The 22,775-nt window shown below is 45.7% G+C and overlaps 1 protein-coding gene across 2 annotated transcripts in view; it reads right to left on the bottom strand.

Moving 5' to 3' along the window:
• LOC144509777 (substance-P receptor-like) overlaps nt 1–22,531 on the bottom strand; it is a 54,599-nt gene extending 32,068 nt beyond the window's left edge. The window contains exon 1 of one of the 2 annotated variants that reach the window (XM_078238564.1): nt 21,863–22,531. In XM_078238564.1, coding sequence (XP_078094690.1) covers nt 21,863–22,254 — 392 coding nt within the window. In that variant the 5' untranslated portion in view covers nt 22,255–22,531. The remainder of the gene's footprint in view (nt 1–21,862) is intronic. The other variant, XM_078238565.1, reaches the window with a different exon arrangement.
• Nucleotides 22,532–22,775: the final 244 nt, after the last annotated feature.

The following is a 22,775-nucleotide window of genomic DNA, read 5'->3' as shown; positions in this document are numbered from 1 at the left end:
TCCACTACCTCCCCCGGACAGCGAGTTTCAGGCATCCACCACCCTCTATGTAAACAACTTGCCTCATACATCTCCTTTAAACTTTGCCCCTCGCACCTTAAACCTGTGCCCCCTTGTAATTGACTCTTCCACCCTGGGAAAAAGCTTCTGACTATCCACTCTGTCCATGCCCCTCATAATCTTGTAAACATTTTAAGACGTTTCACAGGAGGTCATCAGACAATATTTGACACTGAACCATGCACTGAGATGTTGAAACAAGTGGGCAAAAACTTGGTCAAAGATGGGGACAGTGAAATAGAGAGGCAGAGAGGTTTAGGGAGAGAATTCCAGAGCTTAGGTACCAGTCAGGTGAAGACAGAGCCAGGAACGTTGGGGCGTTCCTGCAATGAATTTCCACCAACTGCAGCAACCGGTGTTAAGTATCTGACTGTTCATTGAATTGCTCCCTATGGATATGAAAATATGTGATAGGGCGGCCCGGTGGCACAGTGGTTAGCACTGCTGCCTCACAGTGCCAGGACCTGGGTTTGATTCCCGGCTTGGGTCACTGTCTGTGCGGAGTTTGCACATTCTCCTCATGTCTGCGTGGATTTGCTCCGGGTGCTCCGGTTTCCTCCCACAGTCCAAAAGATATGCTGGTTAGGTGCATTGTCTCTGCTAAATTCTCCCTAAATTTATCTGAATAGGCGCCGGAGTGTGGCGACTAGGGGATTTTCACAGTAACTTCATTACAGTCCATTGCAGTGATACTAATAAATAAACTATAAACTTTAAAATGGGAAAATCCCCCAATTTTGAGTTAAGTAGTTAGTAGAAATGTTTCAACATTAATTTAAAAGGCTCTTTTCTCACATTTCTCATTTGTTTTAAAGGAGTTTTTCATTGTCTAAAAATAAACAATTAGATAAGAAAATAAGACAATTCTAAAGGACGGCAACTTTTCAGAACCTACTGATGACCATGAAACCATTGTTGATTGTCGGAAAAACCCATCTGGTTCACTGATGTCCTTTAGGGAAGGAAATCTGCCGTCCTTATCTGGTCTGGCCTACATGTGACACCAGAGCCACAGCAATGTGGTTGACTCTCAATTGCCCTCTGAATAAGGGCAACTAGGGATGGACAATAAATGCTGGCCAGCCAGCGACACTCATGTCCCATGAATGAATAAAGAAAAAGAATGGTTTTATATTCAGCTAGAATAGTTGTTTGGCATTAGATGGTTTAGGAGGGCAACTCCTTATCTGCCCACATTATTTTCTCAGATTTTAGACAGCTGTCCATCTTCCTGATTAAATCGATTGTATCGTATGATACCAAGCCAGAGAAGTTAGAAAGGCTCCAGTTCAATCACTGGTCTGCACTAAGTTATCGCTTCACAGCTGGATTTAAACAGGGGCCAAGAATAGCCCTCAATGTGCCCCAATTCATAAGTTCTTAGTTTCATTAGATATCGGAGCAGAATTAGACCATTCAGCCCATCAAGTCCACTCCACCATTCGATCATGGCTGATATCCTCCTCATCCCCATTTTCATGCCTTCTCCCCATAACCCTTCAACCCATTACCAATTAAAAATCTGACTAACTCCTCCTTAAATTTACTCACTGTCCCAGCATTCACCACGCTTTTGGGGTCGCAAATTCCACACGTTCACAACCCTTTGGGAGAAGTAGTTTCTCCTCAACTCTGTTTTAAATTTGCTGCCCCTTATCCTAAGACTATGACCTCTCGCCCTAGAATGCCCCACAAGAGGAAGCATCCGCTCCACGTCTGCTTTATCCATACCTTTTATCATCTTGTATACCTCAATCTGATCTCCTCTCATTCTTCTAAATTCCAGAGAGTATCGGCCTAAACTGTTCAATCCCTCTTCATACGACAAACCCCTCATCTCTGGAATCAATCTAGTGAACCTCCTCTGAACTGCCTCCAATGCTACTACATCTTTCCTCAAATACGGGGACCAAAACTGTGCACAATACTCCGGGGGCGGCTTCACCAATGCCTTGTACACTTGCAACAATACTTCCTTACCTTTATATTCTATTCCGTTAGCTATAAATGCCAATATTCCATTCGCTTTCTTTATTATCTGCTGTACAATTATTATCTGCAGCTAAAGGAAGAAAGTCAGGTTACTGTTCTAGGTCTCATTCAGAATCCCTGTTGCAAATATATAGTGATAAGTCTGGCAATGTCTGTAAAAAACATGTCAGGTTAACATTTCCATCAACAATTTATCAGGAGGAAAAGTGTGATTGCAATGCAGAAGGAGACCATTAGGCCCATTGAGTCTGCACCGACTTTCCGACAAAGCCTCTTCCCCAGGCCCACCCCCCATCCCCGGCCCTATCCCTGTAACCCCACATATTTACCCTGCTAATCCCCCTAACCTACACATCTTTGGACACTAAGAGACAATATAGCATGGCCAATGCCCCTAACCTGTACATCTTTCGGACTGTGGGAGGAAATCAGAGCACCCGGAGGAAACCTACACAGACATGCGGAGAACGTGCAGACTCCGCACAGACAGTCACAGAATCACAGAATCACAGAATACTACAGTGCAGAAGAGGTCCTTCGGCCCATCGAGTCTGCACCAAATCATGAAAGGCCCTGACCTGCCCACCTAATCGCACTTGCCTGCACTTGGCCTATAGCCTTGAATGTTATGATGTGCCAAATACTCATCCAAGTTCTTTTCAAAGGATGTGAGGCATCCCACCTCCACCACCCTCCCAGGCAGCGCATTCCAGATCGTCACCACCCTCTGAGTAAAAACGTTTTTCCTCAAATCCCCCTTAAACTTCCCAAGTCACCCAAGGCTGGAATCAAACTCGGGTCTCTGATGCTGTCAGGCAGCAGTGCTAGCCACTGTGCCACCCCTGTTTGTGTACCACAGAATCCCGACATTGCAGACTGAGGCCAATCCACCTAACCTGCACATCTTTGGTACATATGTTGGTGTAATTGTATATGAGCACAAGTATATGCATGTATATACACACGTGGACAATAGGTTTGAGAAAGATAAGTCTCAGTTGTGGCATCCTTGACAAGCATTCTGATTATTTCTGTGCTAAAGGTGAGGCATGATGAATGTGCCTTGGGTTTGAGATTCCACGGATCCATACTTCAGCAGCAAGAGTCAGTAGCTTTGACAAAACAGAAAGCACAGCAAGGAAAGGGAAAACTTGTGTTGGAGGGGTGCTCACAGTAAGAAGTTTAACAACACCAGGTTAAAGTCCAACAGGTTTATTTGGTCGCAAAAGCCACACAAGCTTTCGGAGCTCCAAGCCCCTTCTTCAGGAGAGTGGGAATTCTGTTCACAAACAGGGCATATGTCTTTATATGCCCTGTTTGTGAACAGAATTCCCGCTCACCTGAAGAAGGGGCTTGGAGCTCCGAAAGCTTGTGTGGCTTTTGCTACCAAATAAACCTGTTGGACTTTAACCTGGTGTTGTTAAACTTCTTACTGTGTTTACCCCAGTCCAACGCCGGCATCTCCACATCATGGAGGGGTGCTGGAAGGGTTTGGAAAGTTCATGTCTGTGGCAGTGGAAATGTTGTGGTAGCAGCAATTTCTAACTTATTCCCCAACACTGATTAGAACTCCTGTCCTGCTGGGTCAATTTAATCAGCTCACCAGAATGTTCAGAAAATGATGATTATGCCTAGAAGGGCCACGAAGTACCAGCAAATGTGCACAAAGGCTGGCCAAGTGTGGGATCAATCAGTGCCAGTTAGCTTATACCGCAGTGCATAAACCTGGATCTGTAACTCAAACACTCACCCTCCCAAACACTGTCAAACTGATGTGTAAAGAGGAGAGAAGGCTGAAAACGAATTGATGATCCTGAAATGCCAAGTTCTTTATCATTCGCTGCGACCTCTGTTGGAGCCTCACAGTTAGCTTCCCACACAGTCCATGCAGAAGCTCTTTCGATGGGCTGAGTGTGCCTTTGGACTGCTTGTGAAATCATTCTTAAAGCCATCCAACCAGCTGGTGTTCAACAATTTGAGGAGATGCATACTGAACGCCAGATAAGCTGCACATTAAATGTTTCTCAATATTCCCTGACCATCTGCAAAATCTGGACACTTCTCTCATGCTTTTTGCTTGCCTCACAAACCTTTGCTACTTCCCATGTGAGCTCAGACACTGCTTGCTCCTGATTATTCTTTCTTGTGTGTGTTTATTCCCTGCGCGCACATGCAAAGTTTATTTATAAAGTTTATTAGTGTCACAAGTAGGCTCTCATTAGGCGGTATGGTAGCACAGTGGTTAGCACTGCTGCTCCACAGCACCAGGGACCTGGGTTCGATTCCCCGCTTGGGTCACTGTCTGCGTGGAGTCTGTACGTTCTCCCCGTGTCTGCATGGGTTTCCTCCGGGTGCTCCGGTTTCCTCCTACATTCTGAAAGACATGCTGGTTAGGTGCATTGACCCGAACAGGCGCCGGACTGTGGCGACTCGGGGAATTTCACAGTAACTTCATTGCAGTGTTACTGCAAACCCTACTTGTGACTAATAGATAAAACTTTAACTTTAACTAACACTGCAATGAAGTTACTGTGAAAATCCCCTCGTCGCCACATTCTGGCACCTGTTCAGGTACACTGAGGGAGAATTTAGCATGGCCAATGCACCTAACCTGCTTGTCATTCTGACTGTGAGAGGAAACCGGAGCACCCGGTGGAAACCCATGGGGAGAACGTACAGACTCCACACAGACAGTGACCCAAGCCAGGAATCCAACCCGGGTCGCTGGCACTGTGGGGCAGCAGTGCTAACCACTGTGCCACCTTGCTGCCCTGTAATTGGTTCCATGGGTCAGCTGACCCTTACAGCTTGTTACCATTGGTCACATTACATCTGATACAAAGTTGTTACTGGTTACGTTCTAACACTGCTGTCATCCCATTTCCACCCTCTATAACTCTGAGCTCATCCAAAATTCTCTGACTCTCACCAATGCACATTTATCCATCAACACTTTGCTCACTGATGTTCACTGGCTCCCGTTCCAGCAAAGCCTCGATCTTCAAATTCTCCTCATTGTTTTCAAATCCCTTCATGATCTCATCCCTTCATCCCTCCAGTGCCACAACCCTCGTGATATCTGTGCTCCTCCAATTCTGGCCGTCTTGCACATCCTCAATTTTAATCACTGCACTATTGAACTGTGCCTTCAGCTGCCAAGGTCCTCATCTCTGGAATTCATTCCATGAACCTTCCTGCCTCTTTGGCTCTCTTTGGAGTCTCTTTAAAACCTACCTCTCTGACCAAGCTTTTGGTCATCTGCCCAAATATCTCCTGACGTAGTTTTGGGTAGTATTTTATTTGACAGTATACTTGTGAAAAATCTTTGGGAGGTTTTACCACATTAAAGGCACTATAGGAATGGAAACCATCGCTGATATTGTTAAGATTATGCCCCCTGGTTACTTTCCTACAATCGACCCAATCAAATCCTTTTAATCATTTTAAACACATTTATCAGATCGCCTCTCAATCATCTAAAACTCAAGAATAGCCTCGGCTGTGCATAATACAATTCAGCCCAGGTACCATTGTGGTGAATCTGTGTAGCCAACAGATCCCTTGTTCATGCGTAATGTCAACTCACGAGTTAATGCACAGAAATGGAAATCTTGGCAGAAGCTTTTCTTCCTGACTCTACAATTTAAAAGTTTATTTATTAGTATCACAAGTAGGCTTACATTAACACTGTAGTGAAGTTACTGTGAAAATCCCCTAGTCGCCACACTCCAACGCCTGTGCAGGTACACTAGGGAGAATTTAGCATGGCCAATGCACCTAACCAGCACGTCTTTCGGACAGTGGGGGGGAAACCAGAGCATCCGGAGGAAGCCCAAGCAGACACGGGGAGAACGTGCAGACTCCACACAGACAGTGACCCAAGCCGGGAATCGAACCCGGGTCCCTGGCCCTGTGAGGCAGCAGTGCTAACCACTGTGCCACCATGCTGCCCTGCACTTGCATACCACCTGTCTTACAGTTGCTGAAGCAGTAGAGGAAACAGGAATCAGTTAGAATATGCAGCATGCCATAGGCTTCAGCGATGGAAGGGCTTGCAAAGACTCTTGTCATGTCCACTTGTTATTAACTCAGTTTCATTCACTAGCCTATAAGTAAAATCTATTCCTTCAAAGTACACAGTTTTAAAAGTTGTGAATACTAAATCAAAAGAGTTCTTCAGCTGCAGAATCCCTAAGGAGAGCAAGCGAGGAACATATTTACATTCTTCAAACAATGCCTGTTTGAGTGCTGCAGGGAATTAGAGTATTGGGCTGCCAATCACTACACTAATGCGAACATACCGGTGACCTTCATTCTGTCACATAGAAGGCTACAGGAGGTGACTTTAATTCCACTCTGAAAATGAATGGGCCTGGAGGTATGGTGCCCTGTATCTGAGGCTCTGAGAGCCTTAAAGAACCATGCCACATGCCACAGTTCCTAAGACCCAATCCTAGCCATGCCAATAGGAGAGGGATGAAAGATGTTGTGAAGTTATGAAGAGAACATATTTGTGGAAAAAAACATTTTCCACAAATATATTCTCTTCATAACTTCACAACTGTTCAAATTGGACATCACTGAAAGTATAATACAATTCAAATTCTTTCCATAGAATATGGCACTCTGCTGCACATCAATAAACTTCCAATTTCATGTGATGTTCAAAATATACCTTCCAGGCCAACGAGACGGACAAATGGGTTTGACACAGTTTCCAGCCCCTTGGTATACTATGGCAGGGGGACCCTAGATAGTGACATGGAATCATAGAATCACAAAAGCCCTACTGTACAGAAGTAGACCATTCGGCCCATCGAGTCTGTACCGACCACAATCCCACCCAGACCCTTTAAAGTAAAGTTTATTTATTAGTCACAAGTAAGGCTTACATTAACGCTGCAATGAAGTTACTGTGAAATTCCCCTAGCCGCCACACTCCGGCGCCTGTTCGGGACAATGCACCTAATCAGCATGTCTTTCAGACTGTGTGAGGAAACCAGAGCAGCTGGAGGAAACCCACACAGACATGGGGAGAACATTCAGACTCCACACAGACAGTGACCCAAGCCGGGAATTGAACCAGGGTCCCTGGTGCTGTGAGGCAGCAGTGCTAACCACTGTGCCACCGTGCCGTCCCTCCTCTATTGACTGTTTGCAGCAGCTGCTGCAATCTTTAGTGCATCCCTCAGCCTGTAGTCCTGTACCTTGGAATGCGGCTGACTACAACTTGGTGCTGGAAGACTAACAAATTTCGAGCGACCCAAAGACCGCCTTTCACCGAGTTGATGGTCCTCCATCAACAGTTAATGCTTGTACAGAGGCAGGAAATGGGATGTGAATTACCTGTGGCACTTGTACACACATGGAGCAGTCCTCAGATCAATTACAAGTCTCACAGAACCTCCTTAAGGCCAAGGGTGCACCCTATGGTCTGTAATCCATCATGTTCTCTGATGAAACCCTGCAGTTCTCCTGGCGAGCAAGGATTGAATTAACTATTCAAGGAGCAATTTTTTTTTCTGCTGACATATATTAATGAGCTTGATCATCTGCCTCAAACCGCCACTTCTGGATACATTTGCATGCAAATCGAGTCTGGTATAAAATTGGCTTGCAATGAGTGTGATGAGATTATCAAGTGAAGTGCTGCACTATTTATGATGCTTTTTAATAAGCAAAGCTAAACCTCTTTGAAGCCAGAGACCCCAGTGCTTCAGACAGCTTGTGGACACTTGCAGAATACAATTACTGAACAATGGTAATCAGCGCTCAGAAATCAGAATTTATTTGATTAGTACTCAAAGCAAGGCTGAGACAAGTTTTATTTATTAGGTTAATTTAATTGAGCATTAAAGATGAAGCAATTTTCTCCCTTCCTCTCGCTTAAGTGGCCACTTTCCTGGCAAATCCTGATAGTGCGATGGAGGATTATTTAATTTTTGGGGTGTGGGAAAAAAGATTAACCCCTGTAGAAGATAGGAGGGATGAAAGACTCAATCAGGAGGACAAAAGAGATCAAGACTCAAGCAGAACATACATCGAAGTCGGACGGGAGAATTGTGAGTTGCACTCCAATTGGCAGAATGGCCTTTTATCATTTTAAACTGGTCTGAGATTTCTCTGTGTGCTTTCATTTGATTTGAATGAGAAGGTGTGACAGGCCATAATCCACTCTGAGTTACAGTCATACATGCCCCAGGCAGGAATAATGTTGTTTAAACAGCCTCGCACAAAGACAACAAGTTGTATTATGTGTAGAAGCAGTGCACGTTTAATGATTTAGCACTTCAGTGCAATGACTTGTTTTAGCCTGAATCTGTGAAAAAACTACTATCCCTGCATCAAGTAGCAGTTCAGCCAACAGCATTCAAATCAGAGTAGTGTTGCTAATGATTTTGGAATTGGTTGAGCCCAGGACTAGTTAGAGTTGGGCAGTTTTCGGGCATGTGTGAACAAAAGCTAGACAAAGCCAACTTCCAACGTGTTGGCTCTAAGAAATGGAGCTTAGTTGTCACCCATGACATGTTGCTGGTACTCTCACTTCTGGGTCAGAAGGTTCAAGTGCCATTTCGAAGACTCCAACACACAATCTAAGCTGACACTCAGTTGCAGTACTGGTGGAGTGCTGCATTGTCAGGGATGCCATTTTGTGATTGCAACATTGGCTGGAATTTTGCCGCCCCACCCACCACGGGAAACCCGAGCGGGTAAGGAACGGAAAATGGGAAGGTCCATTGACCTCGGGCAGGATTTTACGGTTTCAGGACGATCGCAGCTGCAAAATCCCACGTCTCTCTCTCAGCTGGGTGTAAAAGATCCCTTGGGATTATTCAAAGTGGAACGTGGAAGCTCTCCCAAGTCTCCTGGGCAATATTTATTTCTCAACTAACACCTAAGGACAGACTAATCTGGTTATTTTCAGATGACTGTTCCTGGGATCTTGCTTGGTTCAATTTGGTTGCTGTGACTCCGATATTACAATGGCGCCTAAACTTCAAAAGTGCTTCATTGCCTGTGAAGGACTTTGGAGAGTTCTGAGGTTGTGAGAGCTGATATATATATATATGCACGTTTTTCTTTCTATTTATCTGAATTTTACGCTATGAGACACCATCTAATTGTACAGAATCCCGAAAGGAGACAAATTGCAGTCCCAGTTTAAATAGCTGACATACCAAATGTGAACCACTGTCAAATACATTTCAAAATGTGAGTGTGCTTGACAAATCTAATCGAGTCTGTGTATAATTTATCACTTTGTTGAGTGTTTCCTGTAATTGCTATCTCTATTCCTGAATGGGCTGCGACACAAAGATTTCGACAACACACAAAAATGTTTTTGGACTCATTTCATCAAAGTCATCACTAAGCTTCAGTTCCCATGCAAAGGCTCCGTCTCACCCCCTAAGGGCATCAATGTGTAGGTATGCCGAACCTATTCTGGTCATGTCTGAACGCAAGTAACTAAATCCCCCTCCTGAATTCACTTCTGCTTCTGGCTACAATGCTAAGGAAATTATGTTCTCCACTTAATCAGAATAAAGCGTTAATTGTCCCGTGTCCACCCACACGACAGATGCGACAAAACAAGGGCACATTCGCTGCCAGCAACCAGGCTTTGCAATACAAATTTTTCTGAGTAGGCTCAGGGGCTCAGCAGTCACGCTACACCTGTACAGATGTTTCCTGCACGCTTCCTGGGTTGCTAACTGTCCTTTAGACAAGCATATGAAAGGTAAACCTCTCCCACCCACTGAAATAAAAAATAAAATACGGCGGATGCTGAAAATGAGAGATAAGGACTGCTGGGTGGAAACTCAGCAGGTCGGGCAGCATCTGTGGAGAGAGAAACAGAGTTAAACGTTTCAAATTTAAGATGAATCTACTGTCCAGTTGTTATCCAACAACACGCTTCACAAGTGGTGTAACAGACATTTGGGGGTGAAATTCGGACAGACACGGAATTCTACCATCCCGCCTGCCACTGGAATTTTAGCGGGCGGGTTGCGGAGAATGTGAAACGCCATTGTCGGTCGGATGGGAATTTCCAGCTTTTAGACCAGCGAGGTCGGAGAATTCCGACTCGGATGAGCGCCAAAGTGAGGCAAAGGCTGCACCTTTTTTTCTGGTGTGCAGATGAAGTCGATGCCTGTAAGTTTGTTAGAGATTCAATGAATGAAAAAGTAATCCTCAGGTAGATGACTGAATGAAGTGGCATTTGTAAAATGCCGATAGGAAAGACATGTCCTAGCCGGGGGAGGGGATGGGAGGATTCCAGATTTGACCTGTTGTATTTATGGACAGGGAAACATAGCTTCCATATAGAAACATGGGGCTCAAACTCGCAAGGTGTTTGCTTCAAATTCCATTCAACATACTGGAGAGAATGAACCATTGGAAAGGAATACACTCATCCTGCCTGACTTCCCATTTTATGCTTAATGACCCAAGATAGGAGACCAAGTGTCCACTCAGAGGGAATGATAGGTTACTGGAGGAAGGATTTCTCAGTGATTAAGGAAGTGGGAAGTTATAGAGTGCTTGTGGAACATCTGATTTGTGCCATCACGGTGGCACAGTGGTTAGCACTGCTGCCTCACAAAGCCAGGGACCCGGTTTCGATTCCCATCTTGGGTCACTGTCTGTGTGGAGTTTGCATATTCTCCCCGTGTCTGCGTGGGTTTCCTCCGGGTGCTCTGGTTTCCTCCCACAGTCTGAAAGATGTGTAGGTTAGGTACATTGGCCATGTTAAATTCTCCCTCAGTTTACCCAAACAGGTGCCAGAGTGTGGCGACTAGGGGATTTTCACCGTAACTTCATTGCAGTGTGAATGTAAGCCTACTTGTGACTGATAAATTTACTTTACTTTTACCTGGAATCGTATATTCCAGGATAGCCTCATTTTTATGCACACACACACGCACGCGCTTCATAGCTTCTTGAAAGGAAAACAATACAAAAATGGGAGGGTGTACTTCAGTACGAGTAGAATCTCAGAGTGTGGACTCTGAGAGTCTCTGAAAATGGTATTCAGAGAGTAGCTACATCACCCAGTCAGCATAGGCACACGTATCATCTAACAGCCCGGATACTGATATCTTCTATCCATTATTTCATACTGAGGAGAGGCAGCACAGAATAAGGCTGCAGTTACTGTTGCTGAAGGTCTGGCAGAATGATGATTGCTAGTGAAAGTGAGGAGTTCTTGCTGAGATGTCAGATGGTATAGATCGTTAAGAGAATGTTAAACTGCAGTGGATATGCATTCGACCCCACATTTAAACCAGAGGAAGGGATGATTGAGTAGTTGGCTACAGCACATCTGATAGTGAATGAGGAACAACATAATGGAACAAGATTAGGCTCCAAAGTTAAGGCCCCACAGACAAAGCGGTCGGTCCTTCCTATCTCTGCAACCTCCCCAGCCTTACAACCCTTGGAGATCGCTGCATTACTTGCACACACCCTCAGTCATCAGCTATATTGGCTACTAACCTCTATAATCCCCTCATTAAACTTTCCCTCCTCTCATTGAATGCCTACAGTACAGGAGGAGGCTACTTGGCCCATCGAGTCTGCACCGACAACAATTCCACCCAAGCCCTATCCACATAACCCCATGTGTTTACCCTCATAATCCATGTATTTACCTTGATAATTCCCCTGACACGAAGGGGCAATTTAGCACGGCCAATCCGCCTAACCCACATCTTTGGAGTGTGGGAGGAAACCGGAGCACCCAGAGGAAACCCACGCAGACATGGGGAGAAGGTGCAAACTCCACACAGACAGTGACCCAAGGCTGGAAATGAACCATCTTTTATAGCACCCCTTCACAAAGCTACAGTCATGTAGAATTATAGAATTCCTACAGTGCAGAAGGCGACTATTTGGTCCATCAAGTCTGCACCGACCCACCTTTTTATCTTACCCAGGCTCTATCAGTACCCCATGTTTTACCCCGTGAATCCCCTTAACTTTGGGACACTAAAGGGCAATTTAGCATGCCCAATCCACGTAACCTGCACATCTTTTGGGTGTGGAAGGAAACCGGAGCACCGGAAGGAAACTGCAGATACGGGGAGAATGTGCAAACTCCACACAGACAGTGACCCCAAGGTTGGAATTGAACCCGGGTCCCTGGCGCTGTGAGGCAGCAGTGCTAACGGCTGTGCCACCGTCCTAATATCTCTCCATGTGACCTGTGTCAAATTTGGTTTGATTGTGTCTTTGGGACCTTTCATCGAGTTATCAAAATGTTTTAGAATTAGATTGTGGTTCTGGGAGCGCATCACAAGACTGCTGTGGCTGCTGCAATTGTAATTAGAGGCTACAAAATCTCTTGCCTCATCTTTGATACTGCTAACAGATGACCATTACAGAAGTAATCGCAGAGGCCTCAGACATAGAGGGGCACTGAGCAGTTTCGGAATAGCACATTCCTCAGGAAACTATTAACATCACAGGACACGTTGAACACGGCTGGCCTGACACCATCCTTTATTGTCTAAGGCGGATTCTCAGAATCACAGGCAGCTTCTTTAGCTCAGTCACTCATGTTATTACCACAGCTGGCGAAAGAGGGCACAGGCGCAAGCAATAAAGTACAGCAGTGTCAAAACTATAAGGGGCAAGCAAACGCTGGAACAATGCAGTCGTGAAACAGAACTATCCGGCTAAAATAACTCAGCGATTAAAATGGAAGATTGCAATGTGATGGACTGCAGCTACTATACCCATGACTGAGCAGTATCTCCAGCGCTAACATCCCGCTAATTTCAAGGGGAAAATTAATTGCTTTTTTAAACATATGCAGGAAGTTTCAAGTGATTTGCATTCTTCTATTTGATCTCTCTTTCAGTCATCCCACACCACACGCCATTCTCAGCGGGCGGGCAGAGATCTTCTTTCTACTCTTATTACTGACCACAAGGACATGAGCCGGGAGTGAAGTCCCATTCTGCCCCCCGCCCCATTAATGTCTCACCAGCTCTCAGCAGCTCTCTGTGGAATCACAGGCTGCATCCTGTAATGTGACTGCGTTCCTTAATCTAAAATCAGATCCAGGGAGATACGAATTGCTAACACAACCACCAAAGTCCAAAAGCTCTGCTGTCACACTTGTTTCCTAACCACTTTTATGTTCAAAAGGGAACGCGATTGAGTGTTGTTTTACCCTGATAAATGTTGCTCCAGCCAATCTAAACTACCTTGCAGATGCGATAGAAATATCAAAAACACCTATATCCCTCAGTTCCTGGATTTGCCTGCCGTTTGGTTAGTGGGATCCTTTGCTGTTCGGCCAAGTTGAATAAGAATTGCAATGTTTGCATTTGTTCCACGACTTTCGCCATCTAGAATTTGCGCTAAATTGAAAACACTGCTAGCCAATAATATGTTAACCCCAACCATCACCCCCTGTGTTCCCAGTTGACCGACATCGCCTCCGTTTTCAAAATTCACATCCCTGTGTTCAAACCCCTCCATGGCCTTGCTCCACTCACTCTCTGCAACCTCCTCAGGCCCACAGATGCACCATAGAAAGCATCCTTTCCTGATGTATCACAGCTTGTTATGGCTCCTGCTCTGACCAAGACTGCAAGAAAACTACAAAGGGTGGTGAATGAAACCCAGTCCATCACGCAAACCAGTTTCCATCCATTGACTCTATCTACACTTGCTGCTGCCTCGGAAAAGCAGCCAGCATAATTAAGGACCCCATGCATCCCGGACATTCTCTCTTCCACCTTCTTCCGTTGGGAAAAAGATACAAAGGTCTGAGGTCACGTACCAACCGACTCAAGAACAGCTTATTCCCTGCTGCCATCAGACTTTTGAATGGACCTACCAGATATTAAGTTGGTCTTTCTCTACACCCCAGCTATGACTATAACACTACAATCTGCACCCTCTCCCTTCCTTCTCCCCTATGTACTCTATGAACGGTATGTTTTGTCTGTATAGTATGTAAGAAACAATACTTTTCACTGTCTCCCAATACATGTGACAATAACAAATCAAATCAAGCTTCGCAGAATGTGGTCTTGCTTCAACACGGTCCTCTTGTCTATTCACTCTTTCCTTCACGCCACCATTGGGAGCTGTACCTTCTCAGTCCTGAGCTCTGGAATTCCTTCCTTAAATCTCCCTGCTTTTCCAACGCTCCCTCCTTTAAGCATAGGCCCCGGACAAAGTTGATCTTCGCCTGTCCTAGTATTTCCATTTTGGCTTGGAATCAACATAAGTCTGACAATGTTCCATGTTTTACTGGCTAAGAAATATGGTATCAATCCTAGTTGTTGTTCTTAAGGAAGCCTCTGTGTAAAAAACATCCCTCTAATATCTGAGTTATACTTCGCCCCTCTCACCTTGAGCCCGTGACCCCTCGTGAACGTCACTTCTGATCTGGGAAAAAGCTTCCCACCGTTCACCCTATCTATCCCCTTCATAATCTTGTACACCTCTATTAGATTTCCCCTCATCTCCGTCTTTCCAGGGAGAACAACCCCAGTTTACCCAATCTCTCCTCATAGCTAAGACCCTCCATACATCTCCATACATCTCCATACAGAGAAGGTTTACATCCTGGTAAACCTTCTCTGCACTCTCTCTAACGCCTCCACGTCCTTCTGGTAGTGCGGCGACCAGAACTGGACGCAGTACTCCAAATGTGGCCTAACCAGCGTTCTATACAGCTGCATCATCAGACTCCAGCTTTTATACTCTATACCCCATCCTATTAAGGCAAGCATACCATATACCTTCTTCACCACCTTCTCCACCTGTGTTGCCACCTTCAAGGATTTGTGGACTTGCACACCTAGGTCCCTCTGTGTTTCTATACTCCTGATGACTCTGCCATTTATTGTATAACTCCTCCCTACATTATTTCCTCCAAAATGCATCACTTCGCATTTATCCGGATTAAACTCCATCTGCCACCTCTCCGCCCAATTTTCCAGCCTATCTATATCCTGCTGTATTGCCCGACAATGCTCTTCGCTATCCGCAAGTCCAGCCATCTTCGTATCATCCGCAAACTTGCTGATTACACCAGTTACATCTTCTTCCAAATCATTTTTATATATCACAAATAGCAGAGGTCCCAGTACAGAGCCCTGCGGAACACCACTGGTCACAGACCTCCAGCCGGAAAAAGACCCTTCGACCACTACCCTCTGTCTCCTATGGCCAAGCCAGTTCTCCACCCATCTAGCCACTTCTCCTTGTATCCCATGTGCCTTAACCTTCTTAACCAACCTGCCATGTGGGACTTTGTCAAATGCCTTACTGAAATCCATATAGACGACACCCATGGCCCTTCTTTCATCAACCGTTTTTGTCACTTCCTCAAAAAACTCCACCAAATTTGTAAGGCACGACCTCCCTCTTACAAAACCATGCTGTCTGTCACTAATGAGATTGTTCCGTTCTAAATGCACATACATCCTGTCTCTAAGAATCCTCTCCAACAACTTCCCTACCACGGACGTCAAGCTCACCGGCCTATAATTCCTGGGTTATCTCTGCTACCCTTCTTAAACAACGGGACCACATTCGCTATCCTCCAATCCTCAGGGACCTCACCCGTGTCCAAAGAAGCGACAAAGATTTCCGTCAGAGGCCCAGCAATTTCATCTCTCGTCTCCCTGAGCAGTCAAGGATAGATGCCATCAGGCCCTGGGGCTTTGTCAGTTTTAATGTTCCCTAAAAAACCTAACACTTCCTCTCTTGTAATGGAGATTTTCTCTAACGGGTCAACACCTCCCTCCGAGACACTCCCGGTTAACACGCCCCTCTCCTTCGTGAATACCGATGCAAAGTATTCATTTAGGATCTCCCCTATTCCCTTGGGTTCTGAGCATAATTCCCCTCCTTTGTCCCTGAGAGGTCCGATTTTCTCCCTGACAACCCTTTTGTTCCTAACGTATGAATAGAATGCCTTAGGATTCTCCTTAATCCTGCCTGCCAAGAACATCTCGTGACCTCTTTTTGCCCTTATAACTCCCCGTTTGAGTTCTTTCCTACTCTCTCTGTATTCCTCCAGAGCTCCATCTGTTTTCTGTTGCCTGGACTTAACGTACGCCTCCCTTTTCATTTTAATCAGATCCTCAATTTCCCTGGTTATCTACGGCTCTCGAATCCTACCTTTCCTATCTTTCCTTTTTACAGGCACATGCCTATCCTGCAGCCTTATCAATAGTTCCTTAAGGGGCTAATTGTTCATTGAAACCCATCTCCCTGGCTTGACTGTCTGCTCTCCGACCTGACTGTCTACCCTCTGATCTGTCTGCCAATATACCATGGCTACATTTGCAGCCGGGTGTCCCTGGAGAGGGAGCATGCAGTCTCTATGGGCAACATTGAGGCCTTCCATGTCCGTTGGGCTCCATAGGGACTGGAGTGTATTATTGACCCTTTTAATCGCCTTTTGGTTTTAAGTTTCATTTCTGCTTTGGTTTTGTTTCGGGCGTTTCCTCTTTAAGGGGCTGCCCATCCTGCTTTATCCCGAGGTTTATTTAATTTAGTTTCATTGTTTTTGCCTAACAGAGTGGCAACTTGACTCTCCCATTACAGAACAACATCTCTACTGGCACTTGTCACATTGAAATATTCGCCTTCTTGTTTTGTAGGGGAAAGCATTAAAGCGCCTACATTTTACAAATACCCGAAAATTACCGCCTGGGAGAATATTCCAGACATTTCTGATTCCCTGGAGCACATGCTCAGAATGCAGATAGGCAGTGGATGGTTCGCCGTAAACCCAGCTGCCGAGAGCCTACACTTAGATATAAACCGATAGCCTTATTTAGCAAATACGTTCGCCCATCTACCCATGTTAAATTTACTTTCGACTAATTTAAATTGGTGACTCACTTTAAAGAACCAAAGACTTTTCCTGTCTATGTGGAAATAATTTCTTAATCGTTTTCTTCGCCAATGTTTATCAGCATATTTTATTTGAATATTAACTGCTGATATAGTGGGATGGGGTGGGAAGGGACTGAGCAGTGTTATTGAGTTTGACAATGTGTGGGGGAGATGAAGACATGTTGCACAGTGCTGATGAGTAGGTCCCGGAAGACGGCCCGGTTAATGACTCAATCTCAATGAATCCTCCAAGGCTGTTCCAATGGCATTTGGAGTCTGAAAGGAAAATGCTTCCCAATAATAACTTTCAGGCAGAACGGAAAGTATAATCATTTGCAGAAATATCATGGTTCTTCCCGACGTTTGATAAAGCTTGTTGAATCGATTGCGAGAGGATCCTCTCCTCAAAAGAAAACCTTTGGCCGGGTTAAGTTTTCGAAACACTGTGGTCTGGATTGCCTGGGGTGACAGCTCGATCTCTGACTGAGGTTAAACCTCTGCCAACCCTCATGAATGTTTCCTAACGCTTTAACCAAGTTACTGAAAAGACCAACAGATAAGGGGATCAGGGGTTATGGGGAGAAGGCAGGAGAATGGGGATGAGAAAAAAGATCAGCCGTGATTGAATGGCGGAGGAGACTTGATGGGCCGAGTGGCCTAATTCTGCTCCTATGCCTTATGGTCTTATGGTCTTATATCAGTTCCACCCACCCCCCCCCCCCCCACCTCCTTCCCAGTTCCCCCAATTTCGGGGGAACGTGTTTATTTCGCTAACAAATAAAAAAATGTGAAAGATAATTGTCCAATGCTAAACACCTTCTCCAAGAATAAAAGCCTCACAACACCAGGTTAAAGTCCAGCAGGTTTATAAACCTGTTGGACTTTAACTTGGTGTTGTGAGACTTCTTACTGTGCCCACCCCAATCCAACGCCGGCATCTCCACATCAAGAATAAAAGCCTAAGTGGCGACTGTTACCCAAAGGTTTTAATTCAAATTTCAGCGAAGGAGGAAATAACTGAGTAAGGAATTCATTGAGAACGGTACTAACTACACCTTTGAAAAGTAATCAATATTGGCTTCCTTTGGAAGACTGAGCATTAAGGGCTGGCGAGCAAGTCACGCACTGTTATCACAGAGTGGGGAAATAACACATTTCCAATTTCTCTTTAATCTTCTTTCTAAAAACACACAGAGCGATGTTACTGTCAGGAATGGTCTGGAGGATTTCGCCGGAAATGTTAGGGAAATTTCTCTCCCGGTTACAGCCCAAGCATTTTTTTTCCTGTTTTTTTTGTAGGCTTTCAGCTTTGAACATTTCTGACAAACTCACTGGCGAGTTTAGCATCCCGGTTGTGTGTCTGTGTGGCGTGTGTTTGTGAGAGAGATTGATTCGCCTGCAAGCAGTGAGGATTGAACGGTTGTTCGGTTTTGGGGATTACAGGCTGAACAGTTTTGTGATTGTCATGCCCCCCATTTACTGAAGGAAGGGATTGTGTGGGGCACTGCACATAGGCAGTGTGTCGACCTGCCACTGCAACCCGCGCCCCCCCCCCCCCCCCCCCCGCTCATCGGTGCCCAGTTGTTCCTGGGAGAGTACATCAGGCATGGCCGGTGACTGAGAAGGGTGAAGCACAGTTTCATGACAGAGGGAAGATTAGCGGAGATCAATCCTAACCTCACCCACTTCTCGTCCTTCCTGGAGCCGCCTGGTTGCTACATTTCACCGCGTCTCTGTTAGGAATGTGGTGAGAGCCCAATTTGCCAGTCCCCGTTTGAGACGGTGAAGTGTGAGGTTCAGAAATGTATCCCTGGCTCTGCAACTCCGCGGCACACAAGGACAAGATGCGGGTTTGACGCTGAGATTGGGCGCAGTTTCAGTGGCAGAGGAAGATGCAGAAAGGCACAGAGAGAGAGACAGGGAGACACAGAAAGAAAGAGAGAAAGAGAAAGACAGAGTAAGACAGGGATACAGAGCGTCAGAGTAAGGTGGGGAGATATTTCGGTAAGGAGTCTAACAACACCAGGTTAAAGTCCAACAGGTTTATTTGGTAGCAAACACCACTAGCTTTCGGAGCGCTGCTCCTTCGTCAGGTGAGTGGGAGATCTGCTCATAAACAGCAAATGTTTTTCTTCCACATCATGAGATATTTAGGGACAGAGTAAGACAGGGGAACATAGAGACAAAGTCAAAGAGACATAGAAGGGCAGGAATACACAGACAGAAAGACGGAGAGAGGGAAAGACAGAAAGACACAGAGAGACAAAGAGAGAGAGACTCCAAGAGACTCAGAAAGACAGAGAAAGACAAAGACAGAGAGACACAGAGGGACAGAGTAAGACAGAGAAGTAGTATTAGACAAACTAATGGGACTAAAGGCAATTAAGTCCCCAGGCTGTGATGGCCTGCATCCTTGGATCCTTGATATGGAGATGCCAGCATTGGACTGGGGTGGACACAGTAAGAAGTCTCACAACAACAGGTTAAAGTCCAACAGGTTTATTTGGTATCACAAGCTTTCAGAGTGCTGCTCTTTCATCAGACTCACCTGATGAAGCAGCAGAACTCCGAAAGCTCGTGATACCAAATAAACCTGTTGGACTTCAACCTGGTGTTGTGAGACTTCCTACCAATCCTAGGATCCTAAAAGAGCTACAGAGATAGTGGATGCATTAGTTATAATTTTCCAAAAATCTTTGGATTCTGGAAATGTACTGGAGGATTGGAAAACTGCCCATGTGACACCCCTATTCATAAAGGGAGGGAGGCAAAAAGTGGGTAACTATAGGCCAATTAGCCTAACATCTATTGTTGGAAAAATGTTTAAGTTAAGTTTAAGTTAAGTTTATTTATTAGTGTCACAAGTAGGCTTACATTAAGTGAAGTGAGGTTCAAGTGACAATGAAGTCACTATGGAAATCCCCTAGTCACACACTCCGGCGCCTGTTCGGGTACACTGAGGGGGAATTTAACATGACCACTGCACCTAACCAACATGTCTTTTGGACTGTGGGAGGAAACCAGAGCACCCAGTGGAAAACCATACAGACATGAAGAGAACATGCACACTCCGCATAGACAGTGGCCCAAGTGAACCCGGGACCTGGAGGAAGGAAACAAATATATTGTAGCCAAATTTGCAGATGACACAAAAATAGGTAGAAAGGCAGATTGCGAGAGCGATACAAACAGTTTACAAAGTGAATAGGTTAAGTAAGTAGGCAAACAGTATAATGGAGAACAATGTGGGAATGTGAGGTTGTTCACTTTGGAAGGGAGAACAAAAGAATGGTATTATTTAAATGGAGAAAAATTACAGAGTACTTGTGCATGAAACACAGAAAGCTAGCACCCAGCTACAGCAAGTGATCAGAAGCCTAATGGAATTGTGTCCTTATTTCAAGGGGGTTGGAATATAAAAGTATTGCTGCAACTCTACAAGGCACTGGCGAGACCACATCGAGCATGCAGTTTTGGTCTCCTTATTTAAGGAAAGATATTATTTCATTGAACACAGTTCAGAAAAGGATCACAAGGATGATCCTGGTATGGAGAGATTGTCTAATGGGCAAAGATTAAACAGGTTGGGACTCTATTCATTGGAATTTAGAAGAATGAGAGGTGATCTCATTGAAACTCATAGAATTCTTAAGGGGCTTGACAGGGTAAATGCTGAAAGGATGTTTCCCCTAAGATCAGAGGGCATCATCTCAGAGTAAAGGAAAATGCAGAGGGACAGAGAGAAAGACAAAGAGACAGGGAGCTAGACAGAGAAACACAGAAAGACAGAGAAAGACAGTGAGACACAGAGGGACAGAGAGAAAGACAGAGAGAAAGACAGTGAGACATAGAGGGACAGAGAGACAGGGAGAAAGACAGAGAGACAGGGAGATAGACAGAGACACAGAAAGACAGAGAAAGACAGTGAGATACAAAGGGGCAGAGAGAAAGACAGGGAGACAGGGAGAAAGACAGAGTCACAGAAAGACAGAGAAAGACAGTGAGACAGAGGGACAGAGAGAAAGACAAAGATACAGAGAAAGGCAGAAAGAAAAAGAAAGACAGGGAGAGAAAAAGACAGGAAGACACAGAGAGAGGGAGTAAAACAGGGAGGCACAGATAGATGGGAAGAGAGAGCGACAGAGAAACACGGAAGAAACAGGGAGAGATAGGGAGACACACAGGGGCAGAGAGAGATACAGACACAGAAAAACAGAGAGAAAGGCAGGCAGAAAGAGAGAAAGGCAGGGAGGCAAGGAGATACAGAAAATCGGGGGGACAGAGACAGAGAGACAGGGAGACCACAGAGCCATAGAGTGATGCAGAAAGACGGAGAGAGACACACAAGAAAGACAGGGAGACACAGAGAGAGGGGATATAGGGACACACAGAGACAGAGATAGAGAGATACAGAAAGACGAGGAGACACAGAGAGAAAGACAGGGGGATACAAGGACACAAGAGAGACAGGGAGATACAGCAAGACGTGTAGAGACAGAGAGAAATACAGGGAGAGACCGGGATACAGGGACTCACAGAAAAAACATACACAGAGACTGGGTGATACAGGAAGACGGGGAGACACGGAGCGACAGAGAGAAAAACATAGACTTGTAGGCACACACACACACACACAGGTAGGGACAGAGAGACAGAGAGATACAGAAAGACGGCGAGACACAGAGACAGAGAGGGATATAGGGAAAGAGAGAAAGAGGCAGGGGGACACGGGGACTCACAGAAAGACAGACACAGAGAGACAAGCTGATACAGAAAGACAGGGAGACACAGAGACATTATGGTGAGAGATGGTAGGCGATAAAATTGGAGAAAGACACAGGGAGGAAAAGAGCGAAAGCGAGACGGAGAGAGATGTGAGAGGGGTTTGTGGGGACTGTTAAAAGTCAGGCTGGAAGGAAAATGTTTAGAAGCTCACCTGTCCAGGGCTATGGCTGTCATTGAGTAAATGCTGGCGAACATGGCAGTGATGGGGAAAAAGTTGTGGAAGCGGCAGTAGCCCAGGCCGAAATACCACTCGTTGTGGATGGCGTAGACGAAGTTGATGACCGTATTAAAGGCGGCCATGGAGACCTCGGCGAAAGCCAGGTTGACCAAGAAGTAGTTGGTCACTGTCCTCATCCTCTTGTGGGCCAGGATAATCCACATGACCACCAGGTTCCCGCATACAGCCACCGCCACGATCAGGGAATAGGCGAGAGCCCACAGGGCAATCTGCCACTTGGGCTGCAGGAACTTGGTGTCCAGAGGTTCCGTGTCGTTCCCTGTCCCAGAGTCATTGCGAGACACATTCAGGACAGTCAGGTCCATTGTGTTAGCACTGGGAAACCACCCTGTCTGCCTCTCCCTGTAATCTGTCTTCAATCAGCTGATGGGGGAAAGAAACATCACACAACTGTAGCAGAGTTACAGGGAGAGGGACAAATAGACATCTTGCTGGTCAACTTCACGGGCATGTTTCCGCCGCTCGCTAGCGTTCTGCCGCAGCTCCTAAACAAAACTCAGCCCATTCATTCCCCTGTGTTGGGTGCGAGTGTTGGACACAAGCCCCGCACCAAGCACGCACGTGTTGTGGCTCCTCCAGTCTGACACAGGGACACACTGGGAAATAGCAGGAGGCTGGCTGATTTAACTACCAACACATGTGCTCTGTACAGGAGACGTCAGTGCTCCGGGGAGGGCAGAAGAGGCAGCGAGACCACCCCCCTCCTCCCCCCCCCCCCCCCCCTCACTACTACTTCTCAAAATATCCAGGAAGCGAAACTTCAGCACTCTGTCCGCCTTTGTAAACGCTGCTAATTTACTAAAGTGCATGCATGCTGTTGAGATCT

The sequence above is a fragment of the Mustelus asterias genome, chromosome 22 (genome assembly GCF_964213995.1).
Source record: "Mustelus asterias chromosome 22, sMusAst1.hap1.1, whole genome shotgun sequence".
In the NCBI taxonomy this organism is placed as follows: Eukaryota; Metazoa; Chordata; class Chondrichthyes; order Carcharhiniformes; family Triakidae; genus Mustelus; species Mustelus asterias.
Note: the sequence above shows the minus strand (reverse complement) of the source record. Positions and strands in the feature narration are given on the sequence as shown.